Source organism: Suricata suricatta, chromosome 14 (genome assembly GCF_006229205.1).
Source record: "Suricata suricatta isolate VVHF042 chromosome 14, meerkat_22Aug2017_6uvM2_HiC, whole genome shotgun sequence".
NCBI classification, from domain to species: Eukaryota; Metazoa; Chordata; class Mammalia; order Carnivora; family Herpestidae; genus Suricata; species Suricata suricatta.
Genome location: NC_043713.1, coordinates 51,580,745 through 51,601,770, shown reverse-complemented (window position 1 = coordinate 51,601,770; position 21,026 = coordinate 51,580,745). Strand labels below are relative to the sequence as shown.

Sequence of the window (21,026 nt, the reverse complement as noted above, 5' to 3'; positions counted from 1 at the left end):
GTTTTCACAGCAAAATTATAGGGAAGGTATAGAGATTTCCCTGTATCCCACTCCATGCACACAAATGTACAGCCTTCACCTACATTACATCCCCTACCAGAGTTGCACATTTGTTACAATTGACGATCCTACACTGACACATCATAATTACCTGAAGCCCATAGTTGATATTAGGGTTCACTCTTGGCATTATACATATGCTCTGGGTTTGCACAAATATATGACATGTATCCATCATTATAGTGTCATACAGAGTTTTTTCACTGCCCTAAAAAGTCTCTGTGTTCTGCTTATTCATTCTTCCCTACCCTCTCCCATCTCTTTAAAAATTATTAATCTCAAAAGAATCTCACATTGTGTTTCAGGCCAAATGTGCATTCTAACCAGTAGATCTATTTGACGATCATTCTAGATGATCTGCTGGACATTTAGCAGTTTGCTATTATTATTCTGTGACTGGTGCAATAATACCTTTGAGTATTGGCTAGCTCAGAGGCTGCCTCCGAAACCAGTGTGCTGCCAGGAGGGGAGAGGTTTGAGGAAGCGTGTGAAGTTCACAACCAACTGTCTCATTAGGCCATGGGAAAGATTTGAGGGAAAAAAAGGCCATATCACATCCTAAGTCATTTTGTACCTTAGCACGTAGTGTGTTCAGCCAAGTGAGTCATCAAAATGTTTTGAATGGGGAACTGCTAGATGAGGTCAGAGTGTGAAGTTCTTGACAGCAGACCATGGCTCCAAGTAGAAGCATGGGTCTGGTATTTGGCGTTAGCAAAGTCAGAACCCAAGCTCCCAGTCTCTTCTAGGTCTGATGAAAGTTATAGAAACAGCAGTCTACCAGTAATGTGTCTGAAAATTAAACTCTAGGCTTTAACCTCCGTGGAAATGGCAAAGCTTCCTAAAAAAACAACATCTAAGGCAGCAGCCAAAACCCTCTCTCTGCTCCTGGCTGTCCACTGCCATCCAGCCCTTCACTCACTTTCTCCTCCACAACTGCCCACCCCTTTCCCAGGGGCCCACATATCTATCCTGCTTCTTTCTGTGCTGCCTGTTGTACTAGCCTTATGGGATGTGAGCTCCCGTGTCCTGTTCTGATGGCTTTCTTGGAAGAATCAACCCCTTGCCCAGATTCTGAACAACCACGGGGAGCCTAGAAATAGATTCTAGATATTTATATGTTATGTACTTATGCTGTTCTGGCACCGGGAGTGACCTTCTTAGCTTCTACAAAATCCTTTCTCTAGTCTCAGCTTAGTCATCTTTTCTGTAAGGCCTTTTCCTTCTCTGTCCAGGTAGAATGAACCTTCTTCTGTCTCCCCGTAGCTCTTTGTTTCATTATTAGACCAGTTTAGGCACATTTAGCAATTTATATATTTATTATAGTTAATGGAGTATGTATAGCTAAACATTCAGACCCATGAGACTATCATGGACCCCGTTTGGAACTAGTCTACTTGAAAGAATATAGGACAAGGAATATAGGCCTGCGAGGCAGAACCGGGCGCTCCTCTCCTGGAGGAATCTACTCCACCACCCCCTAATGACAGCTCAGGTGCAGGGAGGTAAGACCTACTTTGGTCAGTGCAGGAAATGCACTGCCTTTAAAAATACTTCATGCCCTAAGGAGCCTATACTTCTTGTAACATCTCCCTTTGCATAGAGACAGGGGTCCCAGTAAGGGGCATGCCGGAATACAAGAGTCCATTTCTAGTCCCTCCCGGTCCAGATGTCTTGTACCAGAAGCGATATTGCCTAGTAACACAGTTACTTTCTATAATTCAGAGACCAGTTCACGGTATCATAAGGGACCATTTGTGTGTACTGGTTTCACCTAGAGTTACCAGGGTTGGTTGTTATGTTATTAACTGAAAGTTTTTAACATTTTAAAACTTGCATATCCTTGTTTTTAATTACTTTAAACATTTTCTTCATCTGTTTTGTAGTTATATTTTCTCTCTGGGGAATTGTGTTTACATTTCTTCAGCTATTCAGTGGGGTCTTAAGGATTTATTTCTTGATTTGTATGAAGTCTTTACTTTTGATACAATATGAACTACACAAGAAATGCAAAAATATATTCTTTGTAGAAAATTCAAATATTGTAGATAAAGGTCAAGATCCCTTTAACTGTACAAGTTTGAAATTTATGATGTTGTGATGAATGGATATAGGATTTAAATGAGTTTCCTCAAAATTGCTAAGCAATTACTTTATTTAAACCATACCTTGATAGTTGTTGTTAACAAAACTTACTGTGGTAATCAATTCATAATATATACATATATCAAATCAGTGTTATATACCTTAAACTTATGGACTGTGTGCCAATTATATCTCAACAAAACTGAAAACATTTAAATTAAAAAATGTTTTCACAAACATACTTCCCTTCCACATTTGTTTGCAAAAACTTCATCTTTTTAAAAACATTTAGATATACATTGGGACTTACTCATTCTGTTCTTTTGATAAAGCCATTTGTTTTTGTACACAGGCTATATTTTAACATGATGGGATGTGTCTTCCTATAGTTTTAAGACATTTATTATTTATTTTAAGTCTGCAGTTAACATGTACATGTCAATTCTTTTCTGTCTACCAGACAATCTTAAAGTCAATTTTTTACTGCTAGAAATAGGTGCTATTGATTTAGGTTTGTTCATTTATAACTGTTTTATCTAAACTCTTTATCAATCAAAAGGAATCTTTAGAAATCTATCTCTTCTGGGGCACCTGGGTGGCTCAGTCAGTTGAGTGTTCGACTTTGTTTCATGGCTCACGGGCTCAAGCCCCATGCAGGGCTCTGTGTTGACAGCTCAGAGTTTGGAGCCTGCTTCAGATTCTGTGTCTCCCTCTCTCTGACCCTCCCCTGCTCACTCACTCTCTCTCTCTCTCTCTTTCTCTCTCTCTCTTTTCCCCTCCTCTTTCCCTCTCTTTCTCTCTAAAAAAAAAATAAATATTAAAAATTTGGAAAAATAAAGAAATTTATGTCCTCTAATTTCATGCATTTCTTCTATCCGATGCTACATTAAGAACTATTTGGTTTTGTAAGAGTAGCATTCCCTTATTTCAAGAACTATAATTATGGTTTTTCTTCAAGGTGGCAAATATTAAGAAGGAGACTCATATTGTGTGGTACAAAGATGAAAGGGAGATATCAGTGGATGAAAAGCATGACTTTAAGGATGGCATATGTACGCTGCTTATAACAGAGGTAGGTGACTATAATGTGAAATGTAATATATTAGTTCTGTACCCTATATTCTTATAACAAAGAGATCAGATTCTATTTTCCTTGACTTCAGGCATTTGTATACCTTACTTCTAGCTGCTCCAAAGATCCCTGCCCTGACAGCATCCAAAAAAAAAAAAAAAAAAAACTAGCCATAGGAACATAAAACCTTCTCTGACTTTGTGATAATGCATGGATTTGTCAGATATCCAACCAATATTGGCTAGACACCATAACTCTGGCCTCTCTGAGGTACTTTTTTTCATAGATGGGTGAGGGGCAAGGCTATTAAGTGAAATTCTTCTTGGTTTGCTCTTAAGCCTCATGATAACTTGTTCCCTGAAAGTACAGAGACATCAGACATAGTATTCATGTAAGTATAGGTTATCTCCTTTTTGTCTAAAAGGACATATCTTTCAAATATATGTGATCATTAGTTTTTAATACAAAGACAAAGTGAGGAATAAGGACTTCCTAGCCTTAGAGGGTGAAAAATCAGGACGGCTCACTGGTCAAATGACGAAGGACAGGTCCACCTGTGAACTCCTCATCACTCACATGGCAGTTGTTTGTTTAATGTTTGGTTTGATGGCAATTCTATAAACCAGAATGCAAGCACTGTACTCTGAGGCTATAAGCTGCAATGTGGTGTGTCCATCCCTCTTAGTTTTCCAAGAAAGATGCTGGGATTTATGAAGTTATCCTGAAAGATGACAGAGGAAAAGATAAGAGCAGATTGAAACTTGTGGATGAAGGTCAGTCCACCAACGGCTGGGGTCCATTTTGTGTGTTCTGTGTACGGGTTACCACGTTGGTGAGTGAGGCTGAGTGACAACTGAAGTCTTACTGTTTTTGTCCATAGATTTTGTTTTAATTGAAACTCCAGCAGAGTGAACTACTGTTTGATTCAAAAATACTTCACTTTTAGTCTTCCTAGAAATCAAAAGTGTACTTTTGATCTTCAGAGAATTTATAGTCCACAGTCCACTAGGGTTCTGTTTTCAATATAAGTCATCATTTTGTTTCAACCCTATAAAAATGTTCGAGGATCAAAAACTACTGTGAGGAGCACCTGGATGGCTCAGTCAGAGGAACATGTCTCTTAATCTCAAGGCTGTGAGTTCAAGCCTCACACTGGGTTTACTTTTTTAAAAAAAATTTTCACTTAAAAAAAAATCTATGAAAAGCTTGTCGCCAAATAGTCCACTCTTAAAAGGTGGCAAGAAAGATTTATGTATGAACTGTGAAGACTCTCAATTATTAGCAGAGCAAGAAAGCAATTTCCATTTTTGAGTGACTTCTAAGAACAGGTATATCATGATAACAAAGATCTACATGTGACCACAGTACTTCCAGCATGTTCTTGGACAAGATCTTTAAAAAGATTACTAACAAACAGTGTGCGTCTGACTTTGATTTCACCTTCCTTCTCCTGGTGGAGGCAAGACTAAATGTGCTTATTGGCAAAAAGCATTATCAGGAGGAGAAATATCAGGGAGCCTGGATGGTTAATTCATTATTATGAATTGATGGCACAAATGAGAAAACTTTCTCTTATGTAAGACTAAGACTTCTTGGGACTTAAGAAGAAGAGAATCCTAAAGCCAAGAACCTTCCTGGAAATTTCACTGTGGCTTTCTCTAGAATGTATAGAATTATAGGGGGGAAAATATCAAAATAAGAGCAGGGATCTTTTAAAAGTTGATACAAATTGAGGTATCATTCCCTCAAAGAGTACTTATTCTTAGTTGGACAGCAAATTCACCTTGTGGCCAACACCCTTCACCAGGCAGGATAATGTTGATAGCACAAGCTACTAACAGATTGAGATTTGACTGTGGTGAGCATTTTTATGCTAAAGCTCTGTCTGTGAATCTCTATCCACAGCATTTAAAGAATTAATGACTGAAGTGTGTAAGACAATAGGTAAGTTAAAATGTCCCCCGCCCCACGACAGTGCTTCATTATGCTCCTGGTTAGGCTTACAGCTGTATGAAATATGCTGTTTTCCTCTTTCAGCTTTGTCTGCTACAGACCTGAAAATCCAGAGCACAGCTGAGGGTATCCGGCTGTACTCGTTTGTTACTTACTACCTGGATGATCTGAAAGTTAACTGGTCCCACAAGTAAGTAAGTGGGAACTTAATTGCCATGTAGACCCTCTTTCTCCCCTGTGTGTGTGGATGTGGATGTGTGTCATGGGGGTGGGGGACGTGGCGAGGGGACAGGAGGAGGACAACAGCAACCTTCTCTTCCCCTCAGGTAAGGAGCCTTCTTTGCTTCTCAGGTCTGACATTGATGCATGTAGGACAGAAGCACCCCCACCTGTCTCTTAGGGTGAGGTTAGCATTTTCTCTCAACACATACATGCAGAGGCCAGTGATGGCTAAGATCACCTATCTTTGTGATTTGAGAACTATCATAATCCGTACAGGTCTCTATAATGCAACCTCCACCTCCAAACTGTTGACCTTGGGCTACCTCTACTTTGCAGGACATCCAAAGCCAGATTCTGATTCTTCCCTCCTACCCACAGCTAACCCCTACTATGGTCTAGAGCAAAACTGAAGCAGCACGTGCTAAGAGGCACCAAATTTCCTGTTTTTTGAATGAATAGCCATTCACCAAAGAACCCTAATCCAGTGGAGTGCCTGAGCTTGCTGTTAGCATTAATAGCAGTCAGCATAGTTATTAGCTTGTTTCTCATCCACCCCTGGAAGGCTTTGGGGATTTGCAATTACTTTCAGAATGTGTGTTTGAGCTAGACTGAGCCTGCAGATCTGTTCTAATCCCAGGCTCCTCTGTGGAGTTAAAGGTGAACTCAAGTTCACCTCTGGGATTCTAAGAGCTGAAATAGGTTTCTAAGTCAAACCAGTTCCCCCATTATACTTTTGGCCATGATCTTAACCTCTGCCTGTCCTTGAAATTTCCTGAGATGAAAGAGAATGGCAGCCCGGCTTAAACATCTGATGGGGTACAGCCACCTTCAGTCTACTCTGGATGCAGATTTCCTTAGGAGCCCCACTGGGCAGTGGGTCCCTGTGGCAGCCCTAGGAAGAGGCACACAACAGTGTTTATCTTCCCTATAGTGGGTGTTTATAACACACTGGTTGGTCACTGTTCCAAGTCCTTTCCATGTATGAATTCAGTTCAAATTCACAACTCTGGGAAGCAAGTAATTCTCACTTAGTGAGGACTGGTGATGAGGAAGCTCAGGCTGGGGGAGGTGGCTTGCCTGAGGCCACACGGCCAAGTGGTAGATGGAGAACTGAGCCCAGACAGCCTGGCTCCAGAGCCCCCTCATCCTGACACTATTCTGAGTTGCTTTAAAAGTCTAGATTGAACATTTAACCAGAACTGGGTCCCACAAAACAGTCATTCATGTTTTCTTTAAAATGACTGTACCATGGATACAGAACACAGTTTTTATTCATATTCTTATTCATTTCCTGGGTTCTTAAAAAAACAAAGGGAGTAGGGTGGGAAGAGGAGGAAAATTCCAATTTGAATGACAAGGGTTTCGTTCCTTTGTTCTATTTCTTTCAGAACACATTTTAGGAAAGTAATTATTAGTTAAAATAGATCAAATTCTAGGAAATTCCTCTGTGACAGCTAGAACATTGTAATATATCAGTCTGAAGAATAAGAGAAGATAAATTAACTAAGTCATCAGTCAAAAGGCTTTACATCATCTTTAAAAGAATTACTTGTTCAAAAAAATATGAGAACATTCGGTTTTGAGGAAACTGCTGTTAGACTAGCAAGGCATAAACCTCTGACTCTATTTGATCTAGTCAGCTGAATGACTGTTTTATGTACCCCTGCACCTATGAAAGATTCAGGAATCAAAGACTCATTGTCTTCACTGTCTTTCTGTAAATATGTGGCATAACAGGAAAAAAAAACTTGAAATGGGCTTTAGTCTTAACTTTGCTCCTATCTTCCTTTGACTCATAGGCAAGTCATTTAATTTTCTGAAATGTCAGATTTCTCTCATATGAAATAGCAACAGTAATACTGGTTCTATCTCATAATACTGATGGAACCAATGAGAGCATGAAATTTATGGCATTTTGTAAACCATGAAGGGCTCTACATTTTCTTTTAACATTTATTTATTTTTGAGAGACAGAGAGAGACAGATCATGAGCAGAGGAGGGGCAGAGAGAGAGGGAGTCACAGAATCTGAAGCAGGCTTCAGGCTCTGAGCTGTCAGCACAGAACCTGGCACGGGGCTCAAACCCATGAACTGTGAGATCATGACCTGAGCCAAAGTCGGACATTCAATCGACTGAGCCACCCAGGGGCCCAAGGGCTTTACAAATGTAAGGTATTATTATGCATTTTGGTCAGAGATTAGAGAATTCAAGCAGACTTATTATAGCAAAACAGAGGACTATCTATCTTTCTAAGACATATATATTGCTCAGACTCAAGTCTGGGGGTGCAGATGGGCTCCATTACTGTAATTTTATGACAGTTTAACTTTTAATAGCTTTTAAAGAATGTAGTATGTAAGAAAAACGTGGTGAATGTTTATTTGAAAGCTGAAACTATTTTAGTGGTGATTTTTGTTTTTCTGTTTTTAAAGTTCATTTTATTTATTACAATTACAGTCATAACACATTGCTTGTTTTAGAAAATACACATAATATCATATTACCTATTAGAGAGAGTCTATAATATGACATCATCTATAGTTTTCCTAGCCATAAGGTAAACTTTTTGGTGTACTTCCAGAGAAATTATACATTTCTCTATGCATAATTGTTGCTTTCATTAAGTTGTTCTGTGACTTTTTTTCTTATTTCCTCTTGTGTTTACAAACTCTTCATAAAGTTTCTTTTAGCATCATTGAGAGTATATGGACCTCTCCCTCTCTCTCACCTCATTTATTAACAGTAACGTTTCTAGCCCATCAGATCACAAAGCAAAGGGTTCTATTTGCTTTCATTCTCTTGTAAAGAATGCAATGTAGAATCTGCTCGTGAACTACCATAGAATTTAGAGAAACTCATGTCCAGGAACATAGAAAGTGCCTCATTCATTTTGGCAGAGACTCTGCTTTTCATTTACTCTTGGCCTTACCACCAAGTACATATTTACATATGTTTTAAATAGCTTTTTTTTTAATGTTTTATTTATTTTTAATACAGAGAGAGACAGAGCATGAGAGGGGGAGGGGCAGAGAGAGAAGGAGACACAGAACCAGAAGCAGGCTCCAGGCTCTGAGCTAGCTGTTAGCACAGAGCCTGATGCGGGGCTCGAACCCACGAACGTGAGATCTGACCTGAGCCGAAGTCGGAGGCTTAACCAACTGAGCCACCCAGGCGCCCCTTAAATAGCTTTATAATCACAAAAATGTCAATAGATTTCAGCCACAGATGAACCTCCTGAAGTCTGTTTTTAATTAGTTTATAAAATCTGATTTATAGTCACAGACCATCTGCATGAAATATGTGGTAATATAAAATGGAGTTTGGCCTTTTTGCTTTAAAGATTCCCTTAGTCCTACAAATAAGCCCAAGCAAAAACAAAGATCATCAATACCACTGAGAAGTACTGGTGTCACAATCTGCTAGGGCCCCAGACTGCCGTTGGGAGTTAAATATGCAGAATGTCAGACCCCTGCCCTCACCCCACCCTGGGTCTTGGAATCCAGGTTCTGTGATGTGGAGCCCATAATTTTTCTGAAGCAGAACATATATGGATCCCATGTTGTTTGAAAGCCTGTAAAACTCTATGGTGAGATCTTCAAGAAAGAGTAAAAATGAGCCTGGATGAAAGCAAACAATAACTGTTTTCTTTGATATGAACAGCGGGACTGCTATTAAGTATACAGACAGAGTTAAGAGTGGGGTCACCGGGGAGCAGATCTGGCTGCAAATCAATGAGCCCACTCCGAATGACAAAGGGAAATATGTCATGGAGCTCTTTGATGGCAAAACTGGACACCAGAAGACTGTGGATCTTTCTGGACAAGGTAAATGGATAGTTTACAGATTGGAAATTCCTGAGGGGGAGAGGGCTTTTAAAAAAGAATGAAGGGTGACAAGAGTCCATTACATCTGACTATTGAAAGATGATTGGAGATTTCAGTCAAGTAGTTTAAATTTAGCATGGTAGTAGAAGAAAGAATTCAGTGAGTCTTGGAGTATCAATGAATAGTATAAAGTGGAGAAAATAACCTGGGAGAGAAAGGACTACCTTTTCAAGATGCTTACAAAGAAGGGCAGGTTGATTTACAATCACTTAAATAAGAATAATCACTGAAAAAGAATCTTGTTATGGTGATTGAAGTTTGAGCATGTTTAATAGAGTTTAAGAAGTCAACTGAGCTGGAAGGATTGAAGACGGGAGGGAGTGGAGGGGAATAACCCATCTACCGTGTTCTGAAGAACGGAAGGCTGGGGAACTAGGGCTGAGGCGAAGGCGTTGACTTTGGAAAGAGCAGGGGTCCCTTTTCTTCAGAAACCAGAGGAGGGTAAAGGTGAATCAGCAAAGATCAATATTAAGGAGAAGAGAGGAAAGTTGGGTCCTTTTGGCATCAGATTTCTTGGTCATCTGCTAAGAGATGGGGGCATCTGGAGAGAAGCGGAAGGAGGAGCAGGAAGTAATAAGACATGGACAAACGCAGACGTGAGGTAACATGCACCTATCAACCTCAAGTTAAAGGGTTAAAAGAGCTGGAAGGGGAAAGTGAGTGTGTGTTCCGCACACACCTATGGCTCTTGATCTGTCGGCCCCAATGTCTCAGAAGCCATAGGATCAGGATGTTGTGCCATCAGGGTTTTAATGTGTGGCTGACTTATCACCATCCTTGCCTTCAGCTCCTGTTTCTATCATCCTCCTTCAAGGACTTAGGACTCTGCCTTGGGATGTTCCTTCCACTGTTCCTGTCTAGCTTCTACTTAACATGTCTCAAAGAGACTGTGGACTTTTTCTTCCACTTCTTCATGTCCTAAAAATGCAATCTATATCCCAGAACTTTGTGTTTTTAATCCTCAGACAGTAGATTCACAATTCAGAACATGGCCTTTTCAGTCCTGCCTTAAGTTATTTTGTGCTGACTCCCCTTACCCTTACGCCCCACCTCCCACCCATTTGGATTGGAAAGATTCAAATGGGAGTGGCTGTCCCCAGGCCCCCACTGTGCCTGAGTCACACACTGCAGTGACAGAGGATGTCTTGTACAGTCCTCTGACATTCTGAAACACAACAGAAAATGGGAAACAGGAAGGGAGTGGATAAATTTAAAACCTAAAAAACTTTTTCTTTTACTCTCTGGCCCACCAACACAGATTGGTTCAGCATGCTCATCTCTCAGTGTAATGTGGGCAAAAGAAAGGGTACTGAATGCTTAGCCAGGCCTAGCCTAACTGGCCTCCCTCCCCAGACTTGAAGCCTGACTTTGGGCTTATTCTTACCATCCGTAAAAGCAGGGGGATGGACTAGTATTATGTAAATACTTTCTAGACATAACATGATTCCCAGACCACAGAGGAGCTTAAAGAAGAGATGAGAGAGATTTCAAAATAAAGCTGCCTTTTCACCTGGAGCATTCCCAGTGGCTTGCTCCGCAGGCTCAGGGGGGAGGAGATTTTAGAACAGGCTAACTCTCATTTCCTCAACTCACTGTCTTTTATCTTGGCTCCTGGCCAGCGCAGAGCATTGCTGCGGGCCCACACTGTCACCCGCTGTGAGCGTAATAGTTCCTGTGCCCTTTCACACAGATAAGATGGGCCAGACTGCACAACATGGAAACATTTAACTGTCCGGTTAGGAAGCTGTGATGTACATGTGGGATGATTAACAACAGAAAAGCCTTTTTGATGTTCAGGATGCTTAACCACCTTTATTACCATTTTATCTTTGGCAGTGCAAATCTTTGCTTGAAAGGATGGTCTCTCAACTGAATTAGGAGCTTCTAAAATCCACTACTTTATCTTTTCTACCTAGAAAGTATTTGCTTCCCCTGTGAAGTCCATCAAGTTGCAGCGTAAAGGAGGCATAGTCATATTCAAAGTCAGCATAGTCACGTCCAGACTGATCACATTGACCTCAGACTGTGAATTTTAATCCACTCCTGTTGTGTTATCAGCTCTTGGTGAGAACAACCTAACTTCTCTTTTCTTTCTCTTAAAGCATATGATGAAGCCTTTGCTGAATTCCAGAGATTAAAGTAAGTCCCTTGCCATATGCGTGCACTGATTTCTCTGGAACATGGTGTGTGCTCCCCATCTGAGGGCTAGAGAGGGTCTTTCATTTTGGCAAATGCCTCAAAGCAGCACTTCCCATTGCTTTGTTGAGCAGCAAAATGTCTCCAAGGCAATGAAATGCAGTCCAGGTTTCGCTACTTTGAAGTAACACTAAAACAAAATTCTTCTTTGTTTTCATGTTTGTTCCTGTCTCTCAACCACAGGCAAGCTGCCATTGCCGAGAAAAGTAAGTAAAACCCCCTTCCCATTTATTCCCTGGCATGGTTTCAAAATATAACTTTCGTTTGTTTATTGTGACTGCAGATGGAGAAGAATGAAAATGGTGTCTTTCTTTTTTCTTTTTAATCTTCTACATGTGTTTTCATTTAGTCTCTTGAGGAAGAATGTCTGAAAAGAAGGTCTCAGGTTACATTTTAAGACTGTCAGTGAGCTCTTGACTTGAGCTAACCACCCAGGTATCCTGAGAAATCTCTGGTCACAAATTACACAAGTTGTTAATCACTTGCAGCAGGCATAATGTGTCAGGAAAATTTATATAAAATTTATATTAAAGGAAAGAAGAAATAAGAAACTTTGTGGGGTGCCTGGGTGGCTCAGTCGATTGAGTGCCTGAGTCTTGATTTCTGGTTGGGTCATGATCTCATGGTCTGTGGGATCAAGGGCCCCTGTCAGGCTGTGTGCTGATGGCATGGAGCCTGCTTGGGATTCTCTTTCCCTCTCTCTGCTCCTCCCGTCATCATGCTCTCTCTTTGAAAATGAATAAACTTAAAAAAAAATTTTTTAATAAACAAGAAACTTTGTACATTTGGCATCATGTAAATCACTAATGCTGGTCCCCCAACAAATTCTCCTGCATTTTCCTAAGAGCCTTTGTAGGATAAAAGATGCCAAATAAGGCCTTGTTGGAGACTTCACGGTCTGGGTGGCCAAATGCCAAACTGTCAAGTCTGTGTACCCAGAAATGTGCTCACTACTAACTTCAGTCAACTCTGCCTCACACAGGGAGATTTCTAGAACTCCCAATCTTTTAGGATTCCAGGGCTTAGGGACTAATTATCGTAATCATGCAGTTTCCATCTCAGTGTGTGAAGCAACAATTTGAAAACTGTTGAGAGTTAAAATTGTAGAGTCAGTCCAGAGCTAGAATGGAAGGGAACCAGTAGGGGAGTGAGAAGTGAAGTCATCTGCCAGCCTCTCAGTGGCTCCAGGTCATTCAGGATGACCTTTGACTTGCACTGCTTCCTGCCTCCTTCCTGCTCTTCTGCTCTCCCTCCTCTTGGGTTTGTGTGGCTGCTGAGGATACTGCACAGGGGCCCACTGGGGAAGCGCAGCACCAGAGGGGAGCGCTTCTTGTTGGTACCCAGAGTGTCCCTCCTACGCCTGTACACAGCACGAGCAAATCCAGTGTCCATAGTTGATGGGTACTCCCCATTCCCAAACTCTGGTGGACAAGGAGCCTGACCCCCCTCTCCAGTTCATGAACTCTTTCTGAAATTTCTGTATCAAAGCAGTTTAGAGCTGGAAGAGACTTTAGTGCTCTTCTAGCCCTACGTGTTCAGCCTTTTGTAAATTGGGGAACGCTTCATTCAAACACCATCTGTTGCACAGATCCAGCATCTGTGTGAAAGATATCTTACCCAAATGGGTAAAAGCTGAGTTATCTTCATTGAAGTTGGGATGGGTTCTGAGCTCCCTGACTCAGTGCCCCTCCTCAGAGGGTCCCCAGAGGAATCCCACCAATGCTGTGGAGCAGAGCTGGGTAACTTCATGTCCACAGGTGTAACTGAACCCTTCCCCCATTCCACAGATTAGGAGACTGGGGTCCAGACAGGTGCCCTGCCTGATATCACACATTAGGTGGTTCAGGAGCCAGATGATGAGCTGACTTTACAAGTGGTGCAAAAAGGTGCAATGGAATCAGCAGGAGAAAGCAGTCAAGATTCAAGACTCATTCAAAGCTTTAGTCTTCTAACTTAGGGATCTAGAGTTACACATTAGTTAAAGTAGGGCTAAAATTGAGAGGGTGGTGGCCACTGCTTTAGTGCCAAACAGTGTCCCTCTGAGCAGATTATAGAAAGGTGTCCTTCCCTGGGACTGAGCCAGTCACACCAAGAGCACACAGCTTCATGGGGGTAGGGGCCAGAGGCAAGAAGTCAGCTCTGGGTTTGAGCACCCTTCCCACACCTTGTCCCCTCAGCTGGGGCCCTTGTACCTGGGGCCATAGACAGTAGCCCAACATACAAAGAACTACTAAGAGACAAGAAAGAAAAGCTCTCTAGAAAAGTCCACAAAGCCAGCCCACAATTTGTACAAGCCTCCAGATCTCATGGAATATAGCCTCCAATTATGCAACTTTTTTTTTTTTTTAATCATAGGAAAGCCCATAAAGGAGGCCAAGCAGACTTGGAGGCTGTCCATAGAGATCTGCTCTGCCTCCTTGAGCTGAGCCCCACTGAGCTGCAGAAGGGCCAGGGCTGAAAATAGCTGTGAAAATTATAGAGCAGGTCTTGATGCCACAAAGTCATTTCAAGCTGATAATTTAGGTACAGATAGAGGCGGCCATGCACACAAAATATCTGTATGAGGAAGGATAACATCCAAAATCACTGGATCATTTTCTTATTTTGCATATTAAAAACAGGTTATAAAATAATTGTAAGGAGAAAGAAACTAAATTGGAAAGCTAGCTCCCCGGGGTGGTTTTGTGCATACAATCACCAGTGCTGGTCATTCCAGTGATTAACCAGAAATGCCTGTGCTTGCAGATCGTGCTCGAGTGCTGGGCGGTCTCCCGGATGTGGTCACCATCCAGGAAGGCAAGGTAAGCAGGGAGCACTCCTGTCCTCCTGTCTTCCACACTAGCAGTGGGTTCCAGTGGCCCAGACTTTGTGCTAAGAAAGCCCCCACCACTGCTGCTTAGGCTTCATTTCAGGATAGACAAATTTAAAGTACAAAACGCAGTCTGTTTTCCAGTCATCTTAATGTTTTGTAGGCCGAGGATCAGCATACAAGTTCACCTTATACGGGCACATGTAGACCATAGTCACTTTCCAGAGGTGCCTTTTCATGTCATGAGAAGCAAAAAATGTTCAATCACAACTATAAGACCAATGTAAATGAAGAAAGATGTGACCTCTAATACCTAGTGGAAAATGGGCTGTCCTGTTAAATACTTTGCCTCTGAAAGGGAACATGCTGTTCTGTGAATTTTTATTGGCTCTATTTCGGTTGAAAGCTGATTTCTTTCCCTTTAACTTTAAACTGATATTTTCTGGCTCTGTAGTCACCCCTCTGAAAAGCAATGAACATAATTTCTAAACTGGAGTCATTCTCTTCATTCCTATGTTTTGTAAGACAAATATAAGGGGCACCCGAGTGGCTGGGTCAGTTAAGTGTCTGATTTCAGCTCAGGTCATGATCTCACAGTTCATGGGTTTGAGCCCTATGTCAGGCTTTGTACTGACAGCACAGAGCCTGGAGCCTCCTTCGGATTGTGTCCCCCTCTCTCTGCTCCTCCCCCATTCATACTCTGTCTCTCTCTGTCTCTGTCTCTCTCTCTCAAAAATAAAATAAACATTTAAAAAAAAAAGACAAATTTAATAAGTCATAGGGGCAGGGTACCTGTAGGGGAACAAAGCCTTCTCCCACCTCAGAAGGACAATAAAGACATTCAGTAGGTAGACTAGGGATAAAACAAGGCATGTGGAAAGCCTTTAGTGAGAGGCAGGTTTCATCCAGTTAAATTTCTTTGCGGGTAGAATATATGACCACAGCTCACTTTAAGCTCAACCACTGCAGGGTTGCAGTTTTTCATGTTCCTGTTCTAATGGGGTTCAAAATATTCAGCTCACTGGGTTGTAGTGAGAACTAAGTCAGAGAATGTATGTGAAAGCACTTTGTGATCTCTAGTGGAAATAAATCTAAAGTATGGATAGTAGTTTTCCATGACACCTAAGGTATTTGAGAGTTTGGTTTGGTTTTGTTAAAAGTTTTAATCCCCAAGGGGTCTCTGGCTGACTCAGTTGATAGACATGCAACTCTTGATGTCAGGGTCATAAGTTTAAGTCCCACCTTGGGCGTGGAGCCTATTTAAAAAAGAAAAAAAAAGTTTTAACCCCCAAGTAATCAGTTTCCAAAATCATATACCTGGTCCGTATGGATAAGTTTAGTAGCAATAGCTTGACTATTTTTCTGGCTGAAATGTGTTTGTAGAATAATTCAGTAAGAAATGCTAATTAACCATGGAAAGGAAACCAATTTCTTGATCTCCTACTTTTAAACAATATTCTTACAGAAGAGATAATAAGTGATCATAGAAGACCCTTTAGAGAAGAATATCCTTTCCCTGTATATTGTGAGCCCTAGTTCTTTTTCTTATAATTTCTGGATTTCAATAAGAAAAAAAATGCAAAAATGGAATTTAAAATGTGAAGTAAACTCAACATTGTTTTGGCCATCCGAGAATTCAAATTAAAACCACAATGAAATATCATAGCACACCTATCGGAGCCACTAAAATAAAAACAGTGACAACAAGGAACACGGATAAGGATGCAGAAAAGCAGAATCACCCGACAGTGCTGGTAGAAATGTAAACCAAGACTGTACAGCCACTCAGGAAAACAGCTAGGCAATTTCTCAAAAAAGAAAACATGCATTTACCATATCACCTAGTGGTTGTGCTCCTTAGTACATCATAAAAATCATAAAGAAATTAAAATTAAGCTCACATAAAAACCTGTATACAGGGGCGCCTGGGTGGCTCAGTCAGTTAAGCCTCTGACATCAGCTCAGATCAGATCTGAGAGATCCCATGTATCCAGCCCCTCAGTCAAGACAGTACATGGATCAGTTCGTGGGTTCGAGCCCCGCGTCAGGCTCTGTGCTGACAGCTAGCTCAGAGCCTGGAGCCTGCTTCTGGTTCTGTATCTCCTTCTCTCTCTGCCCCTCCCCTTCTCATGCTCTGTCTCTCTCTGTATCAAAAATAAATAAAACATTTAAAAAAAAAACCTGTATACAGATGCTCACAATAGCCACTTTAGTCATAATGATCCCAAACTGGAAATAGCCCAGATGACCTTTATAGCCACACATACACACGCACATGCACACACACACGTATCATGGCACACTGTTGACCCATCAAAAGGGACAAACTACTGATATCTGCAGTAACGTGGATGAATGTGCAGGGAGTTGTGCCAGGTAGAAATGGCAATCTCACATGGTTACATACTATATGATGCTACTTATATAATGCTTTGGAAAATTCCATTTTAGAAATGGAAAACAGATTGGTGGTTGCCAGGAGTTGGAAATGAGGTTGGGAAGTTGGGGGCAGGGGAGTGGGTGTGGGTATAAAGGGCAACATGAGAGATCCTTGTGGTGATGGAAATGTTCTCCGTCTTGACTGAGGGGCTGGATACATGGACCTAGACAAGTGACAGAGTTGAATAGAACCACATGCACACAAACACCAATGAGAACAAGCCAAACTGGGGAAGTCTGAATAAGAACAATGGATTGCATCACTGTCAATGTACTGGTTGTGTTATTATACTATTGTTGTGTAAAATGTTACTATTGGGAGAAACTTGGTTAGGGTACACGGGATCTCTCTATTATTTTTTACAGCTGTTTATGAATCTACAATTACTCTGAAATTTTCAGTGAAATACTATGGTAAAGTATATTATAGGCCTAAACATTGATCTTTTAAAATAAGAGGGTTTCAGGGGTGCCTGGGTGGCTCAGTCGGTTAAGCATCCGGCTTCGGCTCAGGTCATGATCACATGGTTCGTGGGTTCGAGCCCCTCGTCAGGCTCTGTGCTGACAGCTAGCTCAGAGCTTGGAGTCTGCTTCAGATTCTGTGTCTCCCTCTCTCTCTGACCCTCCCCTGCTTGTGCTGTTTCTCTCTGTCTCTCAAAAATAAATTTAAAAAAAAAAGAAAAAATGAAAAATAAAATAAGAGGGTTTCACCACAGATGGTAGTATAAGATATCAGGAAATAGGAGTACATTTTGGTAGAGCACCTTTGCAACTGCAACAGACTGGGTGGAGTTTGGGGGGAGAAATAAAATGAGGAAGATGGAACCTGAAAATCAGTCCCATGATCTGAAGCAGCTGTTATGATCCTGCTGCCGGGCTCTGTGAGGCAGACAAAATGCAAAGTGAGCAGGTGGTAATTATGGCAATGAAATTTCTCTACTGAGACAGGGTCCAAATGCCACATGAGGACAAAAGGCATATCTATGTGTTTAGGAAAGCAAGAGCACAGATGGGAGCTAGAAGCAAGCTCCTTCATGTGGTTGTGATGAGAAGCATTCCCAAAGTCAGAAGGCTGAGGCCCTACAGACACCTGTTCAGGACTGACGTCAAAGTGTAATCTGCGCAGGTGCACACGCCACATAACTCCCGCCTGTCATCCCATAGGTTTTACATTCATCCTCCTTCGGGTCCTGCCAGACCACCAGATTCTTGAAATTGGATTACTGTACCCAATATATTTTCTTCCCTCTAATAAAACCTGTTTTGCAGGCGCTTAATCTCACCTGCATCGTGTGGGGTGACCCGACTCCAGAGGTCTCCTGGCTGAAGAACGAGAAGCCGCTGGTCACAGACGACCACTGCAGCGTCAAGTTTGAGGCTGGCAAGACTGCCTACTTCAGCATCACTGGGGTGAGCACCTCCGACTCCGGCAAATACGGGCTGGTTGTGAAGAACAAGTACGGCTCGGAGATAAGCGACTTCACTATCAGTGTGTTCATCCCAGAGGAGGAGGCAAGGAAGGCCGCCGAGCAGCCCCAGAAAGGCAACAAGAAGTCCAAGTGACGGGAAGCCACTGGGCGTGTGTGCAAGGGGAGCAGCACTGAGCTCCCCGGAGTTACTTGTGTGCAAATGGCTTGAGTTAAGCGTAAGGAAGCCTTCATGCTTTCCACTCCCTATTTTCATGCTGGCTTGGGGGAAAATTGTGAAATCTTTTATTCCTATAAAAAAGCATCAACTAACAACATTTTAATAGTTTTTCTTTATCTACAAATTCTGTGTTAAGAAAATACCATTGGTAGCACAAACATTAGGAAACAGTTTTAAGGAAGAGGCCAGAATAAAAGTCAGAGGGACGTTGAACGATGGTCAGAGAGCAGATGAATGTGTTGTGGAGCAGAGTTTGGACTTGGCTAGACTTTCCCCAGTGAATTCTCATGGGTCATAATCATACTTCAGCATCCCATCAAGACGAGGATGAATTGTTAAGCCAACCAGTATGTTTTGTGTGTTGTTACAATAGTGACGTGCATTTCTGTTGGTGGTCTTGTGATTTGGAGCCTCCTTGGTATTAATAAACAGTCCTCACGCCCCTCCTCTTCCCCATCAGTGTTTCTCTCATTCTTCCTGTTGGGCCCCTCAGTGTGGGTGGTCTCTGCTGCATCCTTCTGACTGCTTCTTATAGCACATCTTCTGATGTAAATGCCTTTTGGTTCAAGTGGTACCTTCACAGCATGGTCAGAGTCAGCCAGGGTCAATTAAGGTTCCAGGGTGTAAAATTGCGCTGTCGCTGTGGCTTACTGTACAATCAAGTCAACTCCATTGTTAAGATATCCAGAGTAATTGCATGTAATGTGTCAATTAAGGATAATAAGATGGTGTGGGAGTCTGGTGCCAGAATTGGCAAATAAGGGCTCACAGCTGAGAAAAAAAGAACCCTGATTCTGAGTTCAAAGAACTGCCAGTTTTGGAGCCCGCCCCTCTTTTCAGGGTTTCCTGGCAGACAGCATTATGCTTTAGGAAATTTGATTCTTCTCCATCTCTACCCACAGCCACCTCCTCCACACACATCCACATGCACACTCATGCTCACTCACACGCTGCCAGAGGAAAGCAGTAATGGTAAAATGAAGTTTCCCCTCTCCATCCTCCTGCTAAAGGTCAGGATGGGACAACAGACTCCCTTATAAGTTTGGAGGCACACCTACACATCTTCTCCTTTGCAACGTTCAGGGCTGGAAATTGCCCCTCAACTGACTGTTGCTGATTCCCTCTTGCAGCCAAGTGTCCCCTGCTGCTGCTGTGACATTGAACGCCAGGCAGCAGAGAGACGCCGTGCTCTCACTAACAGGCATGGCAAGTTTATGAGCTTCCCAAGGGCCAAAGGGATCCTGCCAAGGGCAGCTGACCTTGTGTAGTCTGAAGCTTTCCCTCCTTCAGCAAGAGGGCTCTCACTGGACAGGAGGACTGAAGGAGAGTGGACAGCAGCAGGGGAGCCGAAGAGAGGAGAAGGAGTAAAGCAGGGGCAGTTCTACACGCAAGGGAGCTGTGCAGGTGAGAGATCCCCAAGACTCGCCTCCACACCTCAAATGCCCCCTTGTGAGAACCAGCAACAGAGTCGCTAGTGTTGGGGGAAGGGAAGGAGGGAGGCATGGCCTGCACCCCCACAACCCCCCGCCCCATTTCCAGTCCACTGGAGCCCAGACCAGAGAGAAAACAAGAAGGATGTTGAATCCAATGAAAACACAACTTTAAAGAAGTATGTCCTGAGTTCTGAAGTTGTGTGAAAATTTGGGAAATCAAAGTGTACATCACCAGGATCCCTGTCAACCAGTCCAGAGGAATTTGATGGAATAAGGTGGCATGGAGGGACAGAAGTGGCTTTCATATTCATAGCTTCGTAAGTTGAGACTTCTCAACAAAATGGTTATAAGAATTATTTCAGCCATTGTAACAAGAAAGCTAAATCAACTACATTATGATTTGATGGTTTATGTAAAAAGTCTCTGTTTTTGCAGGGGAAAATAGAATGAAAGTGTAGATCTATCAATTTAATGATGCTGAAAGTCTTTCTAACTCATGAGAATTCATGGATCTGTGACCTGCTAAATGTGAATTACTGGTACACAAAGGATCATACTGACGCACAGAAAAAGACTTCAGAATTTTGTTTTATAAAATTAATATTTACTCTATTAAAGTAATAAATTTAAAAATCTAGTTCTTCCTAAATCCTTGAAGGTTAGCCTTAAAATCTTACTTTTCTACTTTAAAAAATCTAGCCATTGCAAAGATTTAAGGGTGCTTTAATAGTATAACTGAATTCCCTTTAACTTGTTAAACCTTTTATAAATTAATATATTTGCTTTCCATTTTAAGTACTACTATTACCTGACTTAACAAGCAAAAACTTTCCAAAAACTTAAATAACCTTAATTACCCATGAAACTGAGTATATAGATGTGGAAGATTTTGAGTTCTCTTAAATGTTCTCATTTAGTGTATAGACTTACTAATAAGTCTTCCACATAAAATCACAATCAGTTAAACATTTTAAGTTAAAAACATAAAGCTGAGCTCTTACTGGGATAAATTATCTAAAACATCACAAATACCTAAAAGTCAAATATGCCCAGATGCCATAATGCAAAAATATTAATTCTACCTACATCAAGCCCCTCCAGGAACAAGAGACATGGTTCCCATTGCTAAGGACGGGTAGCTGTACACCAAAATCCTGCCCAAAGCTGGGGTACACCAAGGACAGCTTAGTAAAAAACAATGGGAATGGTAAAAATCTCACCAACTGAC

General features: G+C 41.8%; 1 protein-coding gene across 2 annotated transcripts in view; it reads left to right on the top strand.

Annotated features, from left to right (window-relative positions):
* MYOM1 (myomesin 1) overlaps positions 1 to 18,821 on the top strand; it is a 136,481-nt gene extending 117,660 nt beyond the window's left edge. For both annotated transcript variants that reach the window (XM_029922472.1, XM_029922471.1), the window contains 9 exons: positions 3,101 to 3,214; positions 3,900 to 3,987; positions 5,120 to 5,158; positions 5,252 to 5,357; positions 9,051 to 9,214; positions 11,377 to 11,413; positions 11,654 to 11,676; positions 14,216 to 14,271; positions 17,988 to 18,821. In XM_029922472.1, coding sequence (XP_029778332.1) covers positions 3,101 to 3,214; positions 3,900 to 3,987; positions 5,120 to 5,158; positions 5,252 to 5,357; positions 9,051 to 9,214; positions 11,377 to 11,413; positions 11,654 to 11,676; positions 14,216 to 14,271; positions 17,988 to 18,281 — 921 coding nt within the window. In that variant the 3' untranslated portion in view covers positions 18,282 to 18,821. The remainder of the gene's footprint in view (positions 1 to 3,100; positions 3,215 to 3,899; positions 3,988 to 5,119; positions 5,159 to 5,251; positions 5,358 to 9,050; positions 9,215 to 11,376; positions 11,414 to 11,653; positions 11,677 to 14,215; positions 14,272 to 17,987) is intronic.
* Positions 18,822 to 21,026: the final 2,205 nt, after the last annotated feature.